Below are 21,171 nucleotides of genomic sequence, written 5' to 3' on the forward strand. Positions count from 1 at the left end.
GAGCTTTCCTTTGGCGCCTACCTCTGCCCTGAACACCCCGCTGAGCCTTCTTCGCTGTGCTCTGCCCTCCTGAGCTGCTGGGGGCCTACCTGCTCCCATGCCTGGCCCTGCACTGGCTGCATGGTTTGGGGCCGCCATTGCTTGGCTGTGTCTTGTGTGTGCTGTGGGGCATCAGGCAGCAGAGATCTGGTGGCATTTGACCCTGTCCTTGGAGTCTGATGGGGGGCCTGACTCCCCGTCCAGCTGCAGGAGAGCTAGTGTAGTCCCTCCTTCAGGGGTCTTTGAAGGGCGGCCCTCAGCTGGTGGATTTTTGCCAAAGAAAGTGACTGAAGGGTCTGCAGAAGGACCTCCTTGGAAGCCTCTGACCTAGATGTAAGCAGGGGCCTGATCCTGTTATGTTAATAAGTACCTGCTGGTTGCAAACCATGGTCAGTGGGATTTTTTTCCCCCCAGTTGTAAAACAGGCTGCGTTGGACTTTTCCTTTTTCTGACCATGACCTCTTCATAATTGAGGTTACCAGTGATCCAGCTGGCCAGGGCACTGGGCAGAAATGCCAGCTCTGACCTCAGCCTTGCTCACTCCTCTGCTCGGATCTGGCCAGTCTGCCATTGACCTCTGATCCTGGTTCTTCTAATCCTGAGAGAGGCAGAGGGGCAGTGCAAAGCCAGGCCCTTTATGATTTTATTGTGTCAATTTACAGATGAAACAGGACTCAGGATAAACCCCAACTCTCACAGCTTTGGGGAGTCTGAGTAACTCTCAGAAGGACCCCTGTTCTGCTGTTTCTTTGCATTAATAGTAATGAGCAGTTGCTTAGCATGGTATGTTTACAAAGCAGTTCATGCAATTTTCCTAATACCCTAAAGTGGTTGGTATTATTTGCATTAAAAGTCTCATTTTATTGATCAGAGAAGTCAAGACAGAAGCTTAGAGGCAAAACGATATGGTTAGAGTCACCCAGGAAGTGAGTGGTAGAGCTGTAACTCAATATCACATCTGATTTGAAAGGAAATACATCAACCTTCTGTCCATGCATGCATGCAACCATTAATCCATCCGTCTGTCCATCTATCCATCCATCCATCCATCCATCCATCCATCCATCCATCCATCCAAGTGTCTATCCCATTTTTCCACCTGCCCATCTATCCATCCAACCAAGTATCCATCCAGGTATCCATCCATCCATCCATCCATCCATCCATCCATCCATCCATCCATCCATCCATCTGTCCATCTACCCATCCACCCAACTATCCATGCATCCATGCATCCATCCATCCAAATATCTGTCCATCCATCCATCTAACTTGTCTATCCATCCATCCATCCATCCATCCATCCATCCATCCATCCAGGTATCCATTTATCCATCCAAGTATCCGTCCATCCATCCATCCATCCATCCATCCACCCATCTATCCATCCATCCATCCATCCATCCAAGTATCCATCCATTCATCCATCCAAGTATCTGTCCATCTCCATCCATCCTTCCAAGTATCCATCCATCCATCCATCCAAGTGTCCATCCATCCATCCAAGTATCCGTCCATCCATCCATCCATCCATCCAGTATCTGTCCATCCATCCATCCAAGTATCTGTCCATCCATCCACCCGTCTATCCATCCATCCATCCAAGTATCCATCCAAGTATCCGTCCATCCACACATCCATCCATCCATCTATCCAAGTATCCGTCCATCCACACATCCATCCATCCATCCATCCATCCATCCATCCATTCATCCAAGTATCTGTCCATCTACCCGTCTATCCATCCATCCATCCATGTATCCGTCCATCCAAGTATCTGTCCATCCATCCATCCATCCAAGTATCTGTCCATCCACCTATCTATCTATCCATCTGTCCATCCATCCATTCAAGTATCTGTCTATCCATCCATCCATCTATCCATCCATCCATCCATCCATCCATCCATCCATCCAAGTATCTGTCCATCCACCTATCTATCTATCCATCTGTCCATACATCCATTCAAGTATCTGTCTATCCATCCATCTATCCATCCATCCATCCATCCATCCATCCAAGTATCTGTCCATCCATCCATCCATCCATCCATCCATCCATCTGACCAACTATCCATCCATTCAACACATATTGAGCACTTAGAATTTGTAAGGTAGTATAGTAACAGTTTCCATGTTTTGAGCACTTACTAAGTTCTGAGATCTACATGTATTACCCATTTAATCTTCTCAGTAACTCTGTGAAGTAGTTACTATCCTGGCCACTTGACCAGTGAGGAATGTCAAGATACTTTAAAGAAGTAAAGATACTTTTCCAGCTAGTGAGCTAGGGGATGGTGATTTGAATGTAGACCTGCCTGCCTCCAGAGTTCATACTCTTGGTCCCTTTACTTGTCTACCCTGGGATTAGTACTGTCTTGGTTTTCTGTATGCTTTACCAAATATCACTATCACTCACACAATTTAGGCATTTGAATGTCTATCTGTTTGTCTCTCCACCCATCCATCTTCCCAGATAGTATATAAGCTAGTCAGCTACCCATCCTTCCATCCAACTGCCTACCTGTGCTCCCTCTGTCCCTCCCTCCCTCTCTCTGTTAACCCGTTCCTTCCTCCAGTGGTGTGCCAGAGCTGGCTCTTCCTCACTCACAAGATCTAGGAACCAATTGTACACTCACTTTCCAAGTCCACATTCAGTGACGTCACACCGGTAGTGTGAAATGCGGCACGGTAAGATCATTCACACCATGGAAATGCTACAAAGCAGTGCTCTTTCTCCTGGAGAAGCACCTGTTCAATATTTACCAGCACAGCATTGCTTCCATCCACCTACGAATCCCGCTGTGTCTTTATTCATTTATCTTACCATTCACCTGTCCATTCATTTACCCAGTTCTGTGGTCATCCAGCTGTGTTTATGCATTTGCTCACCCATCCACTTATCTGTCCGTCCAGGCATCCATCATTCATCTGTCCACCCATCCTCTGTCTGTTGTCCATTCGTCTGTCCAATCATCTCTCCATACCTTCACCATTTTCCTATGCATTTGCCCCCCGCCATCCTGCCCACCCAGCCCACCACCCATCCATCTCACAAACTTGCTGAGAGCCTCCTATGTCATCAGCCCCAGGCTGGCCCCTGGGATGAGGGGATGCCTGAGACACAGTCCTTATCTCCCAAGTGCTGTTCCCCTTCCCTGAGGGGGGCCTGGCCAGTCCCTTCCTCCTGTCCTCGCAGCAGCCAGGACACCGCCCCCACTGCCCGTGTGTTGGGGTGGGACCCTGCTGGAGCCGATGCCTGGTGGGAGCCCTCCCCACGCCCCACATGCCACCTCACCTGGTCTCCTTTCTCCTCTGTTGTCCTGTTTGTCTCCTCCCGTCCCGCCTGCTCCTCGCACCTGCTCTCCTTCTGCCTGGCTGCTTGGGGGCTCCAGCTTTCTCCAGACCTGACTAGGCTAAAGGAGAGATGCGCCAGGACTAAGAGAGACATCTTGGCTCTAAGAGCTGGGGGGAGAGACATGCAGGCGCTGAAGCACAAGTGCGACTGTAAGGTATTGTCCGTCTGTCCCCCTGCGTCCTGGCCGGGGCCCTGCAGAGGGGTGCCTGAGCCTCTGGCGCCCGCCCGACATGGGAGCCTGGCCGCATCTCATGTCCTTGCTGGGACTGGCGCACTCCTTTCCACGTGCTTGCCTCTCTCTCTCTGAGCAAAAGCTTAGGGGTCTGCCAGCATTCCTGTGGGGTGGGGTCTGCACGCTCTCGGACCCTCCGCATTACCGGGGAGCTGACTCCTGTGCTCCGTCCCCAGAGAGGCTGATTCTGGAGGTCTGGCCTAAGGCCCAGGCACCTGCAGATTTGCGAACTCTGGCGGTGGGTGAGGGTGTGAGCGTGAGTGAGGGACACTGGACATTCCTGCCCCTCTGAGCCACTCACAGAGATCCAGGCTAAGGAAGCCTGTAGGAGAAATCACAGCACCTTCTTCTCAAATGGGACTCAGACTTCTGGATCATGGTGACATCGACAGCAGGGACTTCCCTTAATTGAGCACCTGCTATGTGCTATGGGCTTTGGAGGCCTACAGGCCTGGCTTTGGATCCCAGTCCCACCACTTCCTCTCTGTGTGATCCTGGGCAGGCCTCTTGACCTCTCTGAGCCTTGGTTTCCTCACCTGTGAAATGGGGGCATTGATAGTACCTGTCCCCAGGTTGGATGGAAGGAAGGATTAGGTGAGCTCAGATCTGTGAGGTGCTCCATGCTGCCTGGGAGGGTCAAAGTCCCTGTTATGTGTGCGCCTGTTGGTTTTGTCCCCAGGGCACCTGGGGAGGCAGCTATCTCTCTCTGCTGTCATTTGGCATCAGTGAGGCTGGTGAGTGAATCAGCGGACTGGTAGTCACCGCGCTGGGAAGCGGCAGAGCTGGGATTCAAACCCGGGTCTGTGCGTACCGCAGCTGAGTGGTATCCATCCTGGGCCACTGCTGGTTCCGACCAAACCTGAGACCTCCTGGGAAGAGGGGACAGACACTATAGTGTGCAGGATCCTTGTATAGACATGCCACAGGGGGGCCTGTGACCTGAATGGGGCGGCTTCACTTCTCAGAAGGCCAAGGCCCAGAGAAGAGCCGGGAGCTCATGAAGGGCAGAGTCCACCACTGGGGTTCCCGCCCTGACTGTGACCCTGGACTCGGACCTCCCGCCCGGCCCCTGCACTGTGAAGGTGGGTGAAGGCAGCAGGCTGACTTGGGGACACCTTCTGGGGTGTTCACTTGTTGCTCTTTTTTGCCCAGGAAAATGCCAAGAGAAGACCGCTTTGGGAGTTTGTAGGACAACTTCCTGCCTCGGCTCTCTGCCAGGAAGGAAGTGGGCTCAGAGCAGAGGTTTCTAATCTGGGGGTTGTGACCCCTCCCACCACTCCCCCAGAGGAGGGTGAGCATCTTTGTGCAGTTTCTGGGGTCGGTTTTTTGTCCTTCTCCTTAGATTATCAAGGGGGTTATGACCCCCTGACCCCCACCCCAAGAGGCCAGGAATCACTACTGAAGAATTGTGCCATTGAGACGCAGGGAGTCCCCGGGGGACCTCCTCTTCCCCGTGCTCATTGTTTCCGGAAAGTCAGCATTGTTCCTGAAAAGCCACCACCCTGTGCCTAGGCCCAGCACCCTGTGGGTTTTTGCAAGCCAGAGAGCCAAGCAGTATGGGGGAGGGGGAGACAGGGCTTGTTTGGAGGAAGGTGATAGGGAGAGCAGAGACCCAGGCCCCCCCACCACAAGATGTGCTCTTGCCTTCTGCAGAGAGCCTCAGGGAGGAGGGAGTGCTCTGAGAACTCCCTGCTGGTTAGGACGGTCACGTGGCTGTTTACATTTAAATCAATTACAGTGAAATATAATCCGGACCTTGGGTCCTCAGCTGTACCAAGAGTTATTTGTGGCTGGTGGACCCCCAGTGGGTATTTCCATCATTATAGGAAGTTCTTTCAAGGGGGCGTTCTGTCAGGGAAGATGCTGGGGCTGGGGGCTGGGGACTGAGGGGCGCAGGAATGACTTAGGGGACAGCAGCTCTGTGTGCAGGCCCCGGTCCCCCAGCACTCAGGGTGCCGGCTTCCCCCTCCCGGGTCCGCTTCCCGTTCTGCTCAGCTTGCTGCATGGTGTCTGCGGGTCCCTGCCTGCACGGGGAAGCTGCGCTCCGCTCTGTGGCCACTTCAGCCTTCCCCCACTTTCCTGGGCCTCGGCTCAGTAAGAAACTTGGCTGTTTGGGGGGGATGGGGGGCCCTCACTTGGGTTTGGCAGATGGGATGGGGGTGTGCACTCACAACCCCTGAAGTAACCGTGGGCGTGGTCGTTTTACTGTTCAGCATGCCTCCCTGGACCCCGTCTGTTAGTCCTCATAGACCTTGGCACATCTCAGTAGGGAAACTGAGGCTCAGTGAGGTTAAGTGACTTGTCCCGAGAGGTATAGCTGGGATCTGAACCCGGGCCTGGCTCTCCAGGCCTCAAGTCTTTCCCCAAAGGGAGACAATCAGGTTAAGACCCCTTTTTGCCGATTAAGAGGGTTCCTCCAGGGTGATCCCCAGAGAACGAAGGCCCCTTCTCACCTTGCCCTGGGATGTCTCAGGTGCCACTGCCTGGCTGTCCCACCGGGCTTCTGCTGGAACTGTATGGGCCCCAGGGTCTTGATGTGTGCCGCTCCGGCTGGGAGGCCAGGGTGGGGCTGGTGGCCCTTGGTGGCAGGCATCCTGGGGTGTCCCTCAGCTTCTCTGATGAGCCCTTCTGCCTTTGCTCAGATGACCCAGCTCATGAGGGCGGCCAAGAGCGGGACCAAGGACGGGCTGGAGAAGACGAGGATCGCCGTCATGCGCAAAGTGTCCTTTCTGCACAGGAAAGACGTTCTTGGTGAGGCACCGTGGGCCTGGCCGGCAGGAGGCTGGGGCTCAGCTCTGTGACAGCGGGGGCAGGTGGGCAAAGCCACCTGGGGTCTGGCATCCTCTGGTGGTAGGGGATGGGGACTGACCCTCATATATCTTGGCTGGTCCCTGTCAGGTTCCCCCCCTCAGGCAGGTATGGCCCACCTCTTTTGGGGGGAGGTGGGGCCTCTCCCTTCAGCGTCCCTGCCCTTGGTCTCTGTCCTGGCAGTCTTGGCCTCCTGCCTCCCACACTGTTCAGCTCACCTGACTTCATCTTTGAACGTTCCCGCTCTTTTCCTTTGTCCATCGCCCATCTGTCCACCAGCCAAAATTTATTGAATACCCCGAAGTGCTGCACCCCATGCTGGGTATAGGGCCACCAAGACTAACAAAGCAGCATTTCCTCGGGGAGTTCCGGGCTCATATAAACAGGAAGTGACCACAGAGGCTGACAAGCAACTGTGGGGAGCCGGGGAGGGGGGGATTGGAGGGGAGGGGGAGGGAGGGACAGGAGCTTGGAGGAGCGCAATGCAAATGAGTGGTCAGGGATGGGCTGGGAGCAGGAGGGGGATGGACCCAGGTCAGTCAGGTGGCGGGGAGTGGGGCAGGACGGAGGCGTCAGCATGTGCAAAGGCCCTGGAGCTGGGCAGTAGGAGATGTTCAAGAAACGATTTTCGTGAGGGTCAACACTTATCAAGGATTTACTGTGTCTGGGCACCCTCTTATGATCCTTACAGTTCCTTGCTTCATCCTTGCAGACACCAGACAGTCCACAGGACTGCCCTGTTCCCATGTGGAGATGAGCTAACAGGCACAGAGAGGTTCAGTGACTCGCCTGGGGACACACAGGCGTGGGGAGGATGGCCGGGGCTCCGTGTGGCTGGAGTAAGGGGTGGGGCGTGAGAGGCTGGAGCCAGGTCAGCACAGATATTCGAGCCAGGGAGAACTCCGAGACTCTGTGCCCTCTTGAGAAGTTATGCGCTTTCCCTTCTGTGTGCTTCCATTTTCTCATCCGTGCAGTGGGGCCCCTGTGGCATCTGTCTCAGGGGCCATGGTGAGAATGACCGAGGCCGTGTGTGGACAGAGCTCCTGGCTCTGCTGTGATGCATGTCATTCTCGGGGGGGCAGTCACTGCAGTGGAGGTGTTTGGGGCTGGGGCGACGTCTCGCCGTTGTGGGTTCAGATCCCGGTTCCACAGCCTCCTGGCTTCACGACCTTGCATCATTCTTAACGGGGGCTGGTTCCTCATCCATGAATTGGGTTCAACCCCACCGCTGCTTGCACCTGCTCCAGCACGGAACCTTTGGGGAAGCCACCGGCCCCCGAGAGGAGCCCTTCCAGGCTTAGTGGAGTGGCCTGGAGGAGGGACAGGGTAGACAGGCTGGTCGGCTGGGAGCTGCTCCTGGTCACCCTCCCCACCCCCAGACTGGCCAGGCTGCCAGCAGGCTCTCCCTAAGCCCTCCCCACCCCGCCCGCCAGCCCAGAGCCTTGCCTAAAGTGACCCTCCCACTAGCGGCGTTATTAATAGCCGCGGCAGGGCTCGGATCGCTGGCCAAGAATGTTACCCAGTGGCGCGTGGGGGAAGAGGAAGCCGCGGGGCCGGCGGCTGGGGTGGGTGCGGAGTGATGCCCGGGGTACCATGTGGGCCAGGCAGGAGGGCCTTCACCACCCCCACCCCCACACTGTGGTCCGCTGTCCCTCCTCCTCCTCCTCTTCTGTCTCCTGTTCAGGTAAGGGCCTGCCTGGGTGTCCCTGCTCCCTCAGCTCTGGCTCAAGGGTCACTGCTACCTCCTCCTTCCGAGCTTACCCGCAGCGCCCGACAGCCTACGGCCGCCACCACTGGGTTTCAGGCCCAGAGCAGCTAGGGTCCCGTCTCCCTGTGCCCGCATCTCTCTTGAGGGGACAGAGCCTTCCAAGGCCAGATCCCTGCACTCTGCCTGACCTCCCTCTTTCTCTCTGCGGGAGGCTCTGTCTGTCTCCTGCCCTCTGTCCAACAGCTGCCCCCACTCATGTCTGCACTGTCCCCTTGAACTTTTTTCCCTTTGGGTCGATCTGCATTTTTTTTTTCTTTTTATGAAAAGAAGAAAACACAGCTAAATAGCCCCGTTCTTCTTGGAGCTTACTTTCTTCCCCCTTTTGGGCATCCAGAAGAAAACTATTTTTAGTGCCTAGTGATGGAGACATGGGCCGCCTGGCTTTCACCCGGCCAGAGGCAGACCGGTCTGAGCGGGGACTGTGACTTCTGGCAGAGTCCATGCTGAGAGCTGGAGCCCTGAGGCACGCCGCTTTGTGCGGCCCCGCTCGCTCCCCTTTATTTCTGGCTGGACAAATCTAGCAGAGTACAGCAGTGAGTGACCCTCTGTGGCCCTGGGACCCCGGGCCAGGGTGGTGCCCAACTCCTGGGGGCTGAGCAGGGTACGGTATCCTCCCTTCTCATATGTCACCAGCCCATCTGACTTTCCAGGTGACTCGGAAGAGGAAGACATGGGGCTCCTGGAGGTCAGTGTTACGGACATCAAGCCCCCGGCCCCAGAGCTGGGCCCCATGCCCGATGGCCTGAGCCCTCAGCAGGTCTGTGTGCAGAGCTGGTTGGTGGGGGCCTTCAGGTGGAGGGGTGGTCGGGGGCCCCGTGAGTCTGGGTCTTGAAGGTAAAGTGTCGAGTGGGGGCTCCCGGTGGATCCTCAGCTTCTTGTCTCACCAGCTACACAGCCTTCCAGACTGGAGCCCACTGGTGCCATGCCATTGTCCCAGGGAGGTGGGCCCCCACGCCTTTGGAGTGCTTGCTTCCCAGCCCTGGGGGACCGGAGCATTATCGCTTAACTGTTTTACATGGCAGTGTTGTTCGCAGGAAGGGGGGGCCGTGATGGGAGGGTTGAGGGGCACTAAGCTCATCCAGCTTAGGCGCATCCGGCCTGCCCTCTGTCCGTGGGCTTCTCCCAGGCACTGGGGGCCTTGGGCGATGCGCCTCTTTTCCCCCTCAGTGTCACCCTGGGACCGAGACTGGGTGACCTTGCTCTAGGCCTCCGTCAGGGGCACGTTGTCACATTGGCTGTCCCAGCCACGAAACGGGGAGAGACCCCCCAGCCTTCTCTGGGTGTGGGGATGCTGAGCAGGTTGTGTCAGGGAAGCAAGCACCAAGAAGGGGTTTGCCCCTCTTGGGACTGGCAGAAAATCCTGATGTTTGGCCTTTTTGGAAAACCAGGGAGATGACCTGTGGCCACTCCTCGTGTCTCAGGAGTCCGTCTGCCCGCTTCCTTCATGTCTGTTACCCCTGCCTCAGGCACCGAGGTGGTGATGCTCGCCACCGGGCAGCAAGCCCTTGCCAGAGCATTCGGAGCTGGACTCATGACCCTGGGCTCCTCCCCCTGGCGCTGGCCGGGCCTCTCTCCTCAGGAAACTCCTGGGTCCTGCTCAAGCAATGTTCATTACTCCTCACCACTGGCTCTCAGTCGAGGCGATTTTACCCCCCAGGGTAGTTTGCCACATCTGGTGACATTTATGGTTGTCACAACTGGAGGTGTCCTTGGAACCTAGCGGGTAGGGACCAGGGATGTGGCTCAGTGTCCTACACTGGCCAGGCCCCACAACTGAGAATCACTGGCCCCAGGTGTCAGGGTGCTGAGATCGGGAACTCTGCTCTGGGACTAGCTCGGACCCCCGGGGATCGCAGACAATGCATCCAGCCATGGGGTTGTGTGGGCCGTGGTCGGGCCCTGGGCCTGTGGGGCTTGCTGAGAAGGGTGTGCCAGAGGCAGAGTGGAGGTGTCCCAGGGGAGCAGGGGAGATGGCGGCGTTGGGGACCTGGATTGCTGCTCAGGATGGCTGTCGGGGCACTACGACGGTTGGTCCCCTCCCAGCCACGGACCATGGTGGATGGGCTCCTGCCTCAGACACCTGTCCCACGACACCTTTCATGACCTCTGGCCTGGCTTTGGGTCACCCAGGATGCTCTAAAAACCCCAGTACCGGGTGGTGCCCCGTACTGCCTCTATCAGACTATCGGGGCTGGTGGCTGGTGGGGGGGGCAGTAGTTTCAAAGACACCATGCGAGGCCGCTGAGCAGCCGAGTGTGCCGCTGCCCCTGCCGGCTCTGTGCTGCTGACCAGGGGAGGTCTGTTGGACTGGGGCTGGTCAGGCTGCGCCTGAGCATGTGTGGACTTGGGCTGAGGAGAGAAGGGGTCAGCAGGAGGGGGCGGGATGTTTGGCCTGCAGTGGAGCCCCCTCGGGGGGGTGCGAGGGCACCCTATGGCCCGCCTGTGGGAGATGGATTGGTGGGGGGTGGGATCTGCAAGGCACGGGAGCTGAGATCTCTCTTCCATCTCAGAATTTCCTAGTTGCCCAGGGAGGGGCCTGCCTGACCCCATGCAGGGGAGGTGGTGATTCCTTATACCTGGATGACTGCAGGCAGAGGTGTGGCAGGGCGCTAGGGCCCCAGCACCCGCACCCCCACCTGCAGTCTGGGCTCTGTGGGGAAGCGGACGCCTGTGGCTCCCAGTGCTCCCTGGGGCGGGCTCTGGCACCGAGGCTTCTTTTCCTGGCACGCTGGGCCCGGCACCGGTCCTCACTCAGCCCGTGGGGCGGCAGGGGCAGGCGCTGACCACGCTCTCTGGCCGCGCAGGTGGTCCGGAGGCACATCCTGGGCTCCATCGTGCAGAGCGAAGGCAGCTACGTGGAGTCTTTGAAGCGGGTGCTCCAGGTACGACTCCAGGGGCCTCTGGGGAGACAGCAGGGAGGACCCCAGAGGGACACTTTGTGATGAGTGTTGGGGACAGTTCTAAGGGGAAGGGGCCACAGGCCACCTCTTTTGTGGGGACAGCAGGAATTCCTGACACCTCAGTGTTCACGGGGTTCTGCATTTTGGATACAATGTTAGGGGTCTGTGAAGGGAGGCGTGTCCTGTAGGGCGGAGGGTGCCGTGCCTTCCTCGCCCCTCTAGGAGCCCTGGGCAGGGTCGTGTCTCCGAGCCTCCTGGGGCCACCCCGAGGCTGGAGCAGGTGTACCCTCTCTGGCAGTCAGGATGCCTGGTGTCACTGTGTCAACTCTGGTGCCAGCCTGGTCTGGGGTCGGCACTCCTGATGTCATGAACCCTCTGGGATGCCCTGGCCTTGGGAGAGGCCAATAGGGAGGCCATTTTTGGGGTTGTGGTTGTTGGTGACACCCTTCTCCTCCCCTCCTGAGTTCGGATCCACAGAAGGGGAGCCCAGGCATCAGGCAGGGAGACGTGGAAATATCACTGTGTTAGCGGGTTGGGGCTAGCTCTGGGTCTAGGGGCCATGGGAGCTAGCTGGGACATCACTGCCACCTCTCCTTTGGGGGACTGGCTCAGTCATAGGCAGAGCTGGATAGGGCCAGCTGGGGCCTCAGGGCCTTGCCTCCATGGGGCTCCGTGTGGGCGTCTTCTTCCCACCCCTGTTTCACACCCAAGTCCAGGAGTACGTGTGGGTTGTGGGCAAAGAGGGGCCAGGTATGTTACCTCTGGAGATCCTTCCAGAAGATGAGGAATGAGGAAGGTCTGCCTGTGGCCTGCCGAGTCCTGCAGGGGCCTTGTCCAGGTTGCCTGCGGGACAGGTGGGGGGAGGGGCCATGGTGGGGCTCCGGGGCACTGACCGCCTGCCCGGGCCCTGCAGGACTACCGCAACCCCCTGATGGAGATGGAGCCCAAGGTGCTGAGCGCCCGCAAGTGCCAGGCGGTGTTCTTCCGCGTGAAGGAGATCCTGCACTGCCACTCCATGTTCCAGATAGCCCTGTCCTCCCGCGTGGCTGAGTGGGATGCCACCGAGAAGATCGGGGACCTCTTTGTGGCTTCGGTACGTATCCCCAAACTCTCAGGTACAAACCGCAGCCCTGACCTGGGTGCCATCCGGGCCGGCTTCCTGCCACCACCTGGTCACCTCTCCAAGCCGGCAGGGCCCGGGAGCCGCAGGGCCCGGGTCTGCCTGGCCCCAGATGGGGTGGGTGTGTCACTTTCCAGTAGGTCCTTGGAGGCACCCACGGCTCTGGTGCCGGTGAAGCCTGCTTGCTGTTCTGGCCCTGCCTAATGGCAGCCCCTGCAGGAGGCTAGACACAGTGGGCAGCCACCCAGCTGGTCCGCAGCTTCCCTACTGAGTGCTTACGGGGTGCCCAAGGTCAGCCCTGCTGGTGCAGGCCGTGGCCTTGGCCCCCAGAGGACGCTGCAGGGCATTGGACTAGCGCAGTGGATTGCGCTCCAGGAGGCCTGCCCGGGCTAGCTTGGTTTTGTCCCCTAGGGCGGCTCCAGGCTCTCTCTGGGTTCAGGTCCACAGCTGAGGGAGCCTCTTGTGAGCCCCAGAGCCATTCATGGAATGTGAGGGGGGTCAAGTCGGGCGAACTCCACTTTGATCTGTTGTAGGTCATTGGGTTTTTCTAAAAGAAAAAAAAAAATCATTGCTTTGAAAATCCCAGCACATCAACAGATCTGATGCCCTGGGCAGTGTGGACAGGGCCTGGGGACAGGGGTGCCGTCCTTGGGGCTGGAGGGCCAGGGTGTGGTGAGGAAGGGCACGTGGTGAGGGGTGTCAGGTGTGTCCCCAACCCCCCCTTCTCCTCCGTTCGCCTTTCAGGGCTGCCCTGCTAGGGGCGGGGGAGGGTCCCTGGTCTCTTGGCACCACCTCTTCCTCCCTGGGACCGCCGGCATCTCTCCATCTCTCGGAGCCTGGTTTGCTCCTCTCAGTGGGGTGACAGGTTTTCCTGACCTCAAGGCTGATTGTGAGCCTCCGGGTAGCCAGTACGGAGGGCGGGGGTGCTCGCCACCCTTCCCCTCACGTCGTGGTGACCCTCTCTCACTGTGCTCGTGCCCGTCCCAGTTCTCCAAGTCCATGGTGCTAGATGTGTACAGTGACTACGTGAACAACTTCACCAATGCCATGTCCATCATCAAGAAGGCCTGTCTCACCAAGCCCGCCTTCCTCGAGTTCCTCAAGGTGGGCCAGCGGGGGTCGAGGGCGCCTCTCAGTGGGTTTCTTGGGAGGGAGAGGGCACTGGGACCCAACCTTGGGGGTCGCATCATTGTTGTGGCCTGGGTACCTCCCCTCTTGCCTTTGGGACAGCCCCAGTGCCATGGGAAGAAAATCGGTCCCTCCTGCCCCCCAGGAGGAGGCTGATAATGAGTTAGAGGGTCTGTCTGCAGCTTGGGAAGCTGGAGTTGGGCCAGGTGGAAGTGGGGGTGGTTTCCTGGTTATGGTGTTAGTCCAGAGGCCTTAGCCTGACTGCTCCAGCCCGCCAGGACTGGGGGGCTGTGTGGGGGGATCCCATGGCGACCGAGAGCCCTGGCTGCAGAACCAGGGACCCCCAGGCTCTTCTCTCAGGCCCGAGGCTGAGCAGGGTCCTGGACCCTGGGTGGTGGCGGGGAGAGCCCAGGATGGGCGGCATCTGCCCTCTGGGACGCTCGGCACCCCCTGCCGATGGGGTGGGGGGTGAGGGGGGTCGGTGAATGAGTCCACCTGCTGTCCCAACAGCGGCGACAGGTATGCAGCCCAGACCGCGTCACACTCTACGGGCTGATGGTGAAGCCCATCCAGAGGTTCCCCCAGTTCATCCTCCTGCTTCAGGTACCGCTAGGGACTGGCCTCCGGGGACCTGCAGGGTGTGGCCTGGGCGGGCGAGCCTCCTGGGGTGGGGGCTTCTCATCTGTCATCCACAGCCCATCTGTCTGCTGTGGATGGTGGGCAGGACCTCCAGCCCGCGGTCCTCTCTTTTTCTGCTCCCGGAGTGGCGCTGATCATGGTGGACGGCTTATAGTCCACCTCCCCGGCGTGGAGGGCTGGGCTACTGGTGGTGGTGGGAGCCACAGTTGCAGGAAGGGAATGAGGGCCCTCGGGGGTCCTGGCAGCGGGGAGGTGCTCAGTAAGTGAGCTGACTTTGGCCACTTCAGGCCCCTAGAGAGAGCGTTAGTCCCTCACAGGGCCCTGAGAGCTTGGGACACCTCCCCTGATGGCTGAGGGCCCTTAGTCGGGGTGAACCCCCTGCCACTGAGCTGGGCAGGGGGGCTGCCAGGCCGCGGACCCCCGTGGCACTTTCCTCTCTGTCCTCAGAGCTACCAGCTGCAGGAGGGGGCTTTCATCTCAGCAAACTGCTGATCAGTGAATTAGAGATTGAGCCATATATGTATTTTATTTTTTCCTACATTAGCTATTTCTTGAGGCCTTGCTATATGTCAGGTACACCTGTCTTGGCCAAAAGCAGGACACCTTCAGCCCCAGTCTCTGCAGGAGGTAGGAGGGTCCCTGGCCAGGGGAAGGGTCTGCTGGGGTGGGGTTCTCAGCCCTGGCTCTCTCGGGGTCCCGGCAGGACATGCTGAAGAACACTCCCAGAGGCCACCCGGACAGGCTGTCCCTACAGCTCGCCCTCACGGAGCTGGAGACGCTGGCTGAGAAGCTCAATGAGCAGAAGCGGCTGGCTGACCAGGTGGCCGAGATCCAGCAGCTGACCAAGAGCGTCAGTGACCGCAGCAGCCTCAACAAGGTGAGTGCCATGGTCCCACCTGCTCTGAGAGCCTTTACCTGCTCTGAGGCCTTTAACACCGGTCTGTGAGCCTCCTCCCATCGGCCGCCCACTAGGTGGCAGTGTTCTCAGAGGTAGGGGAGTCCTTGCTTCTCTCTTACCGGATTAGAGTCTACACTGCCCCCCCACATTTGTTATTATCCGTTATTTTAGGATAAAAGCTGATTTTGTCCACCAGTGTCGTTGCCAGGAAAGACACCCGAAATGACAGTCTAGCTTCATGCGTAGACAAGCAGGCTCTGGGGTCAGAATCTGGGTTTGAATCCAGATTTTGCCAGTGGTAGTCACTGTGTGGCCTCAGGGGAATCACCCAACCTCTCTGAACCTCACTTGCTCCCTCTGAAAGGAGGAGAACTCAGTGGTGCCGGACCCCAAGGCTGCTGTGAGGCGAACAGAGGAGTCCTTAAGATAAGGTGCTGTTGTTGTTACTAGTGTTATTTGTAAAGAAGAAAGAGGAGAAAAATCCATGCCATGTTTTGGGGTTGCAACTCAGGAACATTCTAGTAAAAAAAAAACAAAAACCAAAAAAACAACAAAACCTTGGAAAACTTGCAGATGAGTCCGTATAGAACCTTGTGTTTTCAGAACACAAAGCCGGTACTGAAAAGCATTGTTCCCTCAAGTCACCTGTTGGTGCACTTGACGTGAGGTGCCAGAAGCCGTACCCAGATCCGGGAGGCCCTGCACTCTGGGCCGCCCCGTTTTGACCGCTGGAGGGTGGAGGTTGGTGGGGATGACTCAGGGTGAGGCAACTGCATCTCAGGACACAGGGGCAGGGACACTGGCTGTTTGGGGGCAGAGACGTTTGTGGTGTCTTCACGGGGAGGTGTTCAAATCTTTCGGGGAAAAACTGGGAGTCTCCTGGGCCTCAAAAAGCAGAAGTAAGGCCCCGTGACGAAGGCCAGTGAGATTTTAGCTACGTGGGGTGGAACTTTCTGATAGTGCAGGAAGCTTTGCCCAGAGGACAACAGCCCTGTCCAGGTGGCCCGCACTTCACAGCGTGTGACACTGACCTATGCTGCCATTTTTCATCGCTGCCGCAGGTCTGCGAAGCCTGGACGGGAGTCTGTGGGCTGTTCTGAGCTTCAGGGGTCCGACATCTTTTATTTTATTATTTTTCCCCCAAGGATTTTATTTATTTATTTGTCCGAGAGAGAGAGAAAGAGCAAACAAGTGGGGGGAGCAGCAGGCAGAGGGAGAGGGGGGAAGCAGGCTTCCTGCTGAGCAGGGAGCCCGATGTGGGTCTCGATCCCAGGACCCTGAGACCATGACCTGAGCCAAAGGCAGAGGCTTACCGGACTGAGTCACCCAGGTGCCCCCAGGGGCCCTGCATCTGAAGAGTCTCCTTCCTCAGGCTACCTTCAGGCTGTACACGTGCTTTTAGGCCCACACACTATTTTTAAGAAGATGGAATCCGTTGCCGTCACTTAAAAATGGAAAGCTGTCCCATAAAATCCAGACTGGTAGGTCTTCTCGAAGTGTTGGAAGAGCCAGCCCACCTTCCTGAAGGCCACTGGCCACCTGAGAAGCAGCTGCCCATGCTCTCTCCATGCCCAGTCCCTCCCCGCCTCCAGGCAGGACTCCCTAACCAGCCCCATGCCAGGCCTCTATGTCGGAATGTCTCTAGAAAAACAGACTTCAGGCCAGCCTGGCAGCTGCGCTGGTATCCGAGGGCATCTGCCCTGGGAGGTGTCCTCTTGTATCCCTCTCTGGGTCCCCTTCACTGTAACCGAGAAGGTTTCACCGGGGCCGGAGCCGGGGGAAGCTGGGCAGGCGGAGGTCCTCTGTGGCACCTGCTTGGGGCAGACCCACTGTTCTCTTCTGCGCTGTCCCCCCCAGGGACCTGGGCAGTAGGGGGCTGTGGTCACTGCCTGGAAGTCAGGAAGACCTGTTTGGTGTTGGGCAAGGAACCGAAAGCCCCGAGCCTCAGTTTCTCCACATGTCCAATGGGGGGCATTTTCGAGACGTGTGGGATGCAGTTGTGGCTGTGATGTGACTGCACACTGTGCATACCCCTGGCCTGGGCCCCCCTTGGGCAATCTCGGCCGGTTCTGAGACCGGTCCGGTGATGTTCCTTTTGCCGTCTGTCACCCAGGGAAAAGCAGAACTGAAACCGGGTGCGTCCCAAACGGAACCCTGCCGGCTGTTTCAAAATGTGCCTGCTCAGGACTCTCCAGGGGAGTGTTTGTGCAATATCCGGCTTCCCCCCCACTCTGTCCCCCTTTTATCTGCCTACGGGGCAGGGGCATGATTGCCAGCAGCCCAGGGGACTTCCAGGTTTTAGGTCATGGCACATGTGGCAGTCTTCAGCGGAGCCTGCTGTCTTCGGGGTGCCAGCGTTGTCTCTGGGAGCTGGCGTCAGCTTGCTGGTGGAGGGGGTGGTGTAAGGCAGCCCAGCCTTAGCCATGATGAGAGCCACCCCCCCCGCCCCAAGGGACCCTGAGTCATTGTTGTGTTAGGGGCCATGGGGCCTCCCAGATCCCTGTCACGCCCGGCTGGCCGCCCGGTGCTGGTGACAATGCACACGCCTGGCTGTGTCCCGTGCCACTGCTTGGCAGGCTGCTTTACCTCTGGGATCTTGGCTTCCTCTTCTGGGGATGGGGATGGCCTCAGGGGCTGTGGAGCTGCTTAGACAGGAAGTGGGATCCTCAGTGCCCAGCGCAGTGCCCGGTAGGCAGTGGGCAGTTCAGGCCTTTGTGGCAATCTGGGACACATGGTTCTGGGGAGAATGACAGGGCCATGTCTCCCAGGGGGAGGCTTAGGGTAATCTGCCCTTTCCCAGCAGGGGTGAGGAGGGAGGGAAGGATGACTCTTATCATCAGAGTCATGGGTTTTGGGAATGAATTTTGCTGAATGTTTTTCTCCCCTCTGCAAAAAAAAAAGTCCCTCTCAGTAAAAAGTTATTTTCCCACTACATCCCTGAGTGGGATGGTGGTCTCGGCGCTGGCAGGGGCTTCTTGGGGTCCAGCCTGAGATTGGCAAACGCCTGCTCAGATGCCTGAGGCTTGAAGGTTTTTGGCCTCTTCGACGGTCACCTCATTGACGGGCAGATCAGTGCCGGCCCCCTCGTGTGGCGAGGCTGGTGGACTGTTCAGTTCAGGGTGCAGGGCTGGGACCTCTTCTAGGCCGAGGTCTCCCGGAGCGAGGCCACACCTCTTCATGGCCAAGACCATCGCAGACAGCACAGCTGTTGGGAGGGCAGCGTCCCCATCGATGGAGTACGCACGGGCAGGGCCAGGCCGCTGGACACGTGACCAGTGCCGTCGTGCACATTGGGCGCTCAGCAGGGCCCCACACTTGGTGTCGTGTTCTGCTGCTGTCACTGTCCTAAAATCCTTAATAATATTTGCACGAGGGCCGCATTTTCATCTTGCACTAGGCTCCGAAACGCCAGGTCCGGTAGTGCGTTATGTGGTGATCTGAGCAGTGGCTCCCCCACCCCACTTGACAGCTGGGGAAGCTGGGCTGCGGGCACGCGAAGTGACCTGCCAGGGGCCTGTGTAGCTGGTGTGCGGGGAGCCAGGGTGCAAGCCAGTGTCTGCGACTGCAGAGTTTATGTCGCTGGTGGCAGCCACTGTGGAGAGGGGCATCCGGGGCTGGCGCACCTGAGAACGGGTGCTGGCCTTGGGCCAGCAGTCAGAGACCCTGGTGTGCGGTCCTCTGGCCTCCTCCCTGGTGCCTCTCACCACTCACCACCTTTCTCCTCTGCCTCTCCCGGCCCCGGTCTCTTCTGCACGCAGCGAGAGGATTCCGCCTTTTGGGCGCGGTGACGTCCGCGTGGCAGCGGGCGCGTTGCTCGTGTTCACTCTGCTCTGTCTCCCTCTCGCAGCTCTTGACCTCGGGTCAGCGGCAGCTGCTCCTGTGTGAGACGCTGACAGAGACCGTGTACGGCGACCGCGGGCAGCTGATCAAGTCCAAGGAGCGCAGGGTCTTCCTGCTCAACGACATGCTGGTCTGCGCCAACATCAATTTCAAGTAAGTGGGCTTGGGTCGTAGCTCCGCTGCAGGGACTGCCCCCACCCCCGCCGTTGTGTCCCAGTTGCTGAACTGGCCTCTCTGCGAGGGACTGGCCGTCCCTGCGAGGGGCTTGATTTGGGTTTCAGACATTCTGGCTTCCTCTCCCGTCCCTTTTGGCCTGCTCTGTCCCTATTCCCCTGAGCATCTGGAGTGGTTGTCCGGGGCCACCGCTGGCCTTTGGGCTAGCGGCTGTCCATCTTGCAGAGTGGTCTGTTCTAGAACTCTGCTGGTCACTGAACAGCTTCCCAGGTTTCAACCACCCTGGGATTCAAGAGATTTTGCCACCACTTCCCCTGGGCACTGTCTCCCCCATGGAGCCTGGCCTCCTGTCTGAGATTGAGGTGGTGGAAATGCCCGGAGCTGGGCTTCCAGGCTGTGCCTGAAAGAACTAGAACCTGGGTGGGGTGAGGGCTGTTGTACCCCTGGCTTGCGTCAGGCCTCCAGAGGTCTTTTACTGGGGCTCACACAGAGAGTTCACACAAAGACTGAGACATTTTTGACTTCTCTTGAAAATTTGAAGAGCCAGCATTCCAGGCCCACCTTGCCCAGGGCCACAGGGGCCTGTCACTAGGTCACACGGCCTCCTTACTGGGTCTTGTGCTCTGCCAGCTTCTCGGTCCCCACCTGGTACCATTCACTCACTTGCGTCCCCTGCTTGAGCCTGTGGCCAAGGGATTGTGCTAGATGCACTCCGGCTGGGGCCAGTCCGGCTGGGGCTCTTAACCCCTCAAATGGAGGAGACTCCGCTCCTGGTAGCTGACAGAGCTTTAAAAATCCTCGCGGAAACACCGATACGAAGACGGTAACTGAGATCCAAAGGGGTGTTACCTGTACCTCTCGGCTGGAGCCCCTGAGGTCGGCTCTGCACCCAGAGTCGTCCGGGGTGGGCATGGCCACGGAGCAGATTTGGGGACAGTCCCCATGGCTGTGGCTCAGGCACCTGGAGCAGCGCTGTCTGGGGACTCCCAGGCTCACTCACCCTCCATCCACCCATCGTCCGTCCATCCATCAGACTTACTGGGATCTACCTTTCTGCTAGTTCGCAGGTCTGGAGGAGACCTGGCACTGGTAGGGGACTTGGGAAGAAGCTTCTGTCCCCACTCACTGTGGTGGTGCTTAAGGCTCGCTCATTCCCTCCCTCCCTGACTCCTGTGCTGTGATTTTTCAGGCACTCTTTCTGGAGAACACCTGCTCTGCCCCCTGCCGCTCAGGGTCTAGCCTGGTGTGAGTGGGGCAGGGCGGGCTGGCGGCCCATGTTGGGGGGTGGGAGGGATCAGCTTAGGTGACATTGGTGTGAGTCACGTGACCTGTCCGCACGTCGGTGTCCTTGCCTGGATGAATACAGGCTTCCTATCAGGGCCCTTGTGGGAATCACAGGAGACTGGAGGCCAGTGGCCAGCTCGGGGAGAAGGCCTTCCTGTGGTCCCCGTTGTGCATGCCTGGCCCAGCCCCGTGGCTGGCCTCCACCGGTCTCAGCCCCCTAGAGATCACTCAGTAACAGGAATGACCTTCCTTTCCATTTTGTCTTTTTCCTCAGGCCTGCCAACAACAGGTATGGGTTTGGGGGCTCGGGGCCTCGGGGCATGTGATTCTGGATCTGGGCTGGGGCCTGGGCACCCCAGGGCTTGCGCCTCATCCATGGCTCCCTGCTCCTCCCAGCTTGGTTTGGGCCCGAGGTCTTGTGCTTGTGCAGCGAGGGGGCCTGGCTGAGTTGGTGTGCTGAGGAGCGTGTTCTGGGCTGGCTCTGGGCCTGGGCTGCTGCAGGCTCTCCAGGGCCGCCTCCTGTCTGTCCTGGCAGGGGCCAGCTGGAGATCAGCAGCCTGGTGCCCCTGGGGCCCAAGTACGTGGTGAAGTGGAACACGGCGCTGCCCCAGGTGCAGGTGGTGGAGGTGGGCCAGGAGAGCGGCTCCTACGACAAGGACAACGTGCTCATCCAGCATGCGGGCGCCAAGAAGGCCTCTGCCGTGGGCCAGGCCCAGAGTGAGTACCCAGCCCGCGGCTGCCTGTGGGACACCTGCCCAGGCCTGGGGGCCCGGTGTGCGAGCCCCGGACCGATGGGCCCCCTGGCCAAGAGGCTTTGACCGGTTCGCAGCCCCACCCTACATAGAGCGCACCCAGACCCCCAGCTGCTTGTGTGCACTCCGGAGTCACACCTCCATCCTGTGCACCGGACACTGTCCCTGCCCCCCACCCCGCCATCCCCCTGCACCTGTGTGCCTACACATGTGCCTACATGAGCGTACATGC

General features: G+C 58.6%; 1 protein-coding gene across 14 annotated transcripts in view; it reads left to right on the forward strand.

Annotated features, from left to right (window-relative positions):
- Nucleotides 1-21,171, forward strand: part of ARHGEF10L (Rho guanine nucleotide exchange factor 10 like) — a 156,890-nt gene that overhangs the window by 82,288 nt on the left and 53,431 nt on the right. For 7 of the 14 annotated variants that reach the window (XM_082685569.1, XM_082685561.1, XM_082685564.1 and 4 more), the window contains exons 8-18: nucleotides 3,434-3,550; nucleotides 6,271-6,379; nucleotides 8,855-8,961; nucleotides 11,009-11,086; nucleotides 12,018-12,197; nucleotides 13,212-13,328; nucleotides 13,863-13,955; nucleotides 14,695-14,868; nucleotides 18,737-18,882; nucleotides 20,462-20,476; nucleotides 20,723-20,904. In XM_082685569.1, coding sequence (XP_082541695.1) covers nucleotides 3,434-3,550; nucleotides 6,271-6,379; nucleotides 8,855-8,961; nucleotides 11,009-11,086; nucleotides 12,018-12,197; nucleotides 13,212-13,328; nucleotides 13,863-13,955; nucleotides 14,695-14,868; nucleotides 18,737-18,882; nucleotides 20,462-20,476; nucleotides 20,723-20,904 — 1,318 coding nt within the window. Of the gene's footprint in view, nucleotides 1-3,433; nucleotides 3,551-6,270; nucleotides 6,380-7,912; nucleotides 8,121-8,854; nucleotides 8,962-11,008; nucleotides 11,087-12,017; nucleotides 12,198-13,211; nucleotides 13,329-13,862; nucleotides 13,956-14,694; nucleotides 14,869-18,736; nucleotides 18,883-20,461; nucleotides 20,477-20,722; nucleotides 20,905-21,171 lie in introns of those variants that run through there. The other 7 variants (XM_082685574.1, XM_082685573.1, XM_082685562.1 and 4 more) reach the window with 5 other exon arrangements.

The sequence above is a fragment of the Mustela nivalis genome (genome assembly GCF_964662115.1).
Source record: "Mustela nivalis genome assembly, chromosome: 10".
Taxonomy (NCBI): Eukaryota; Metazoa; Chordata; class Mammalia; order Carnivora; family Mustelidae; genus Mustela; species Mustela nivalis.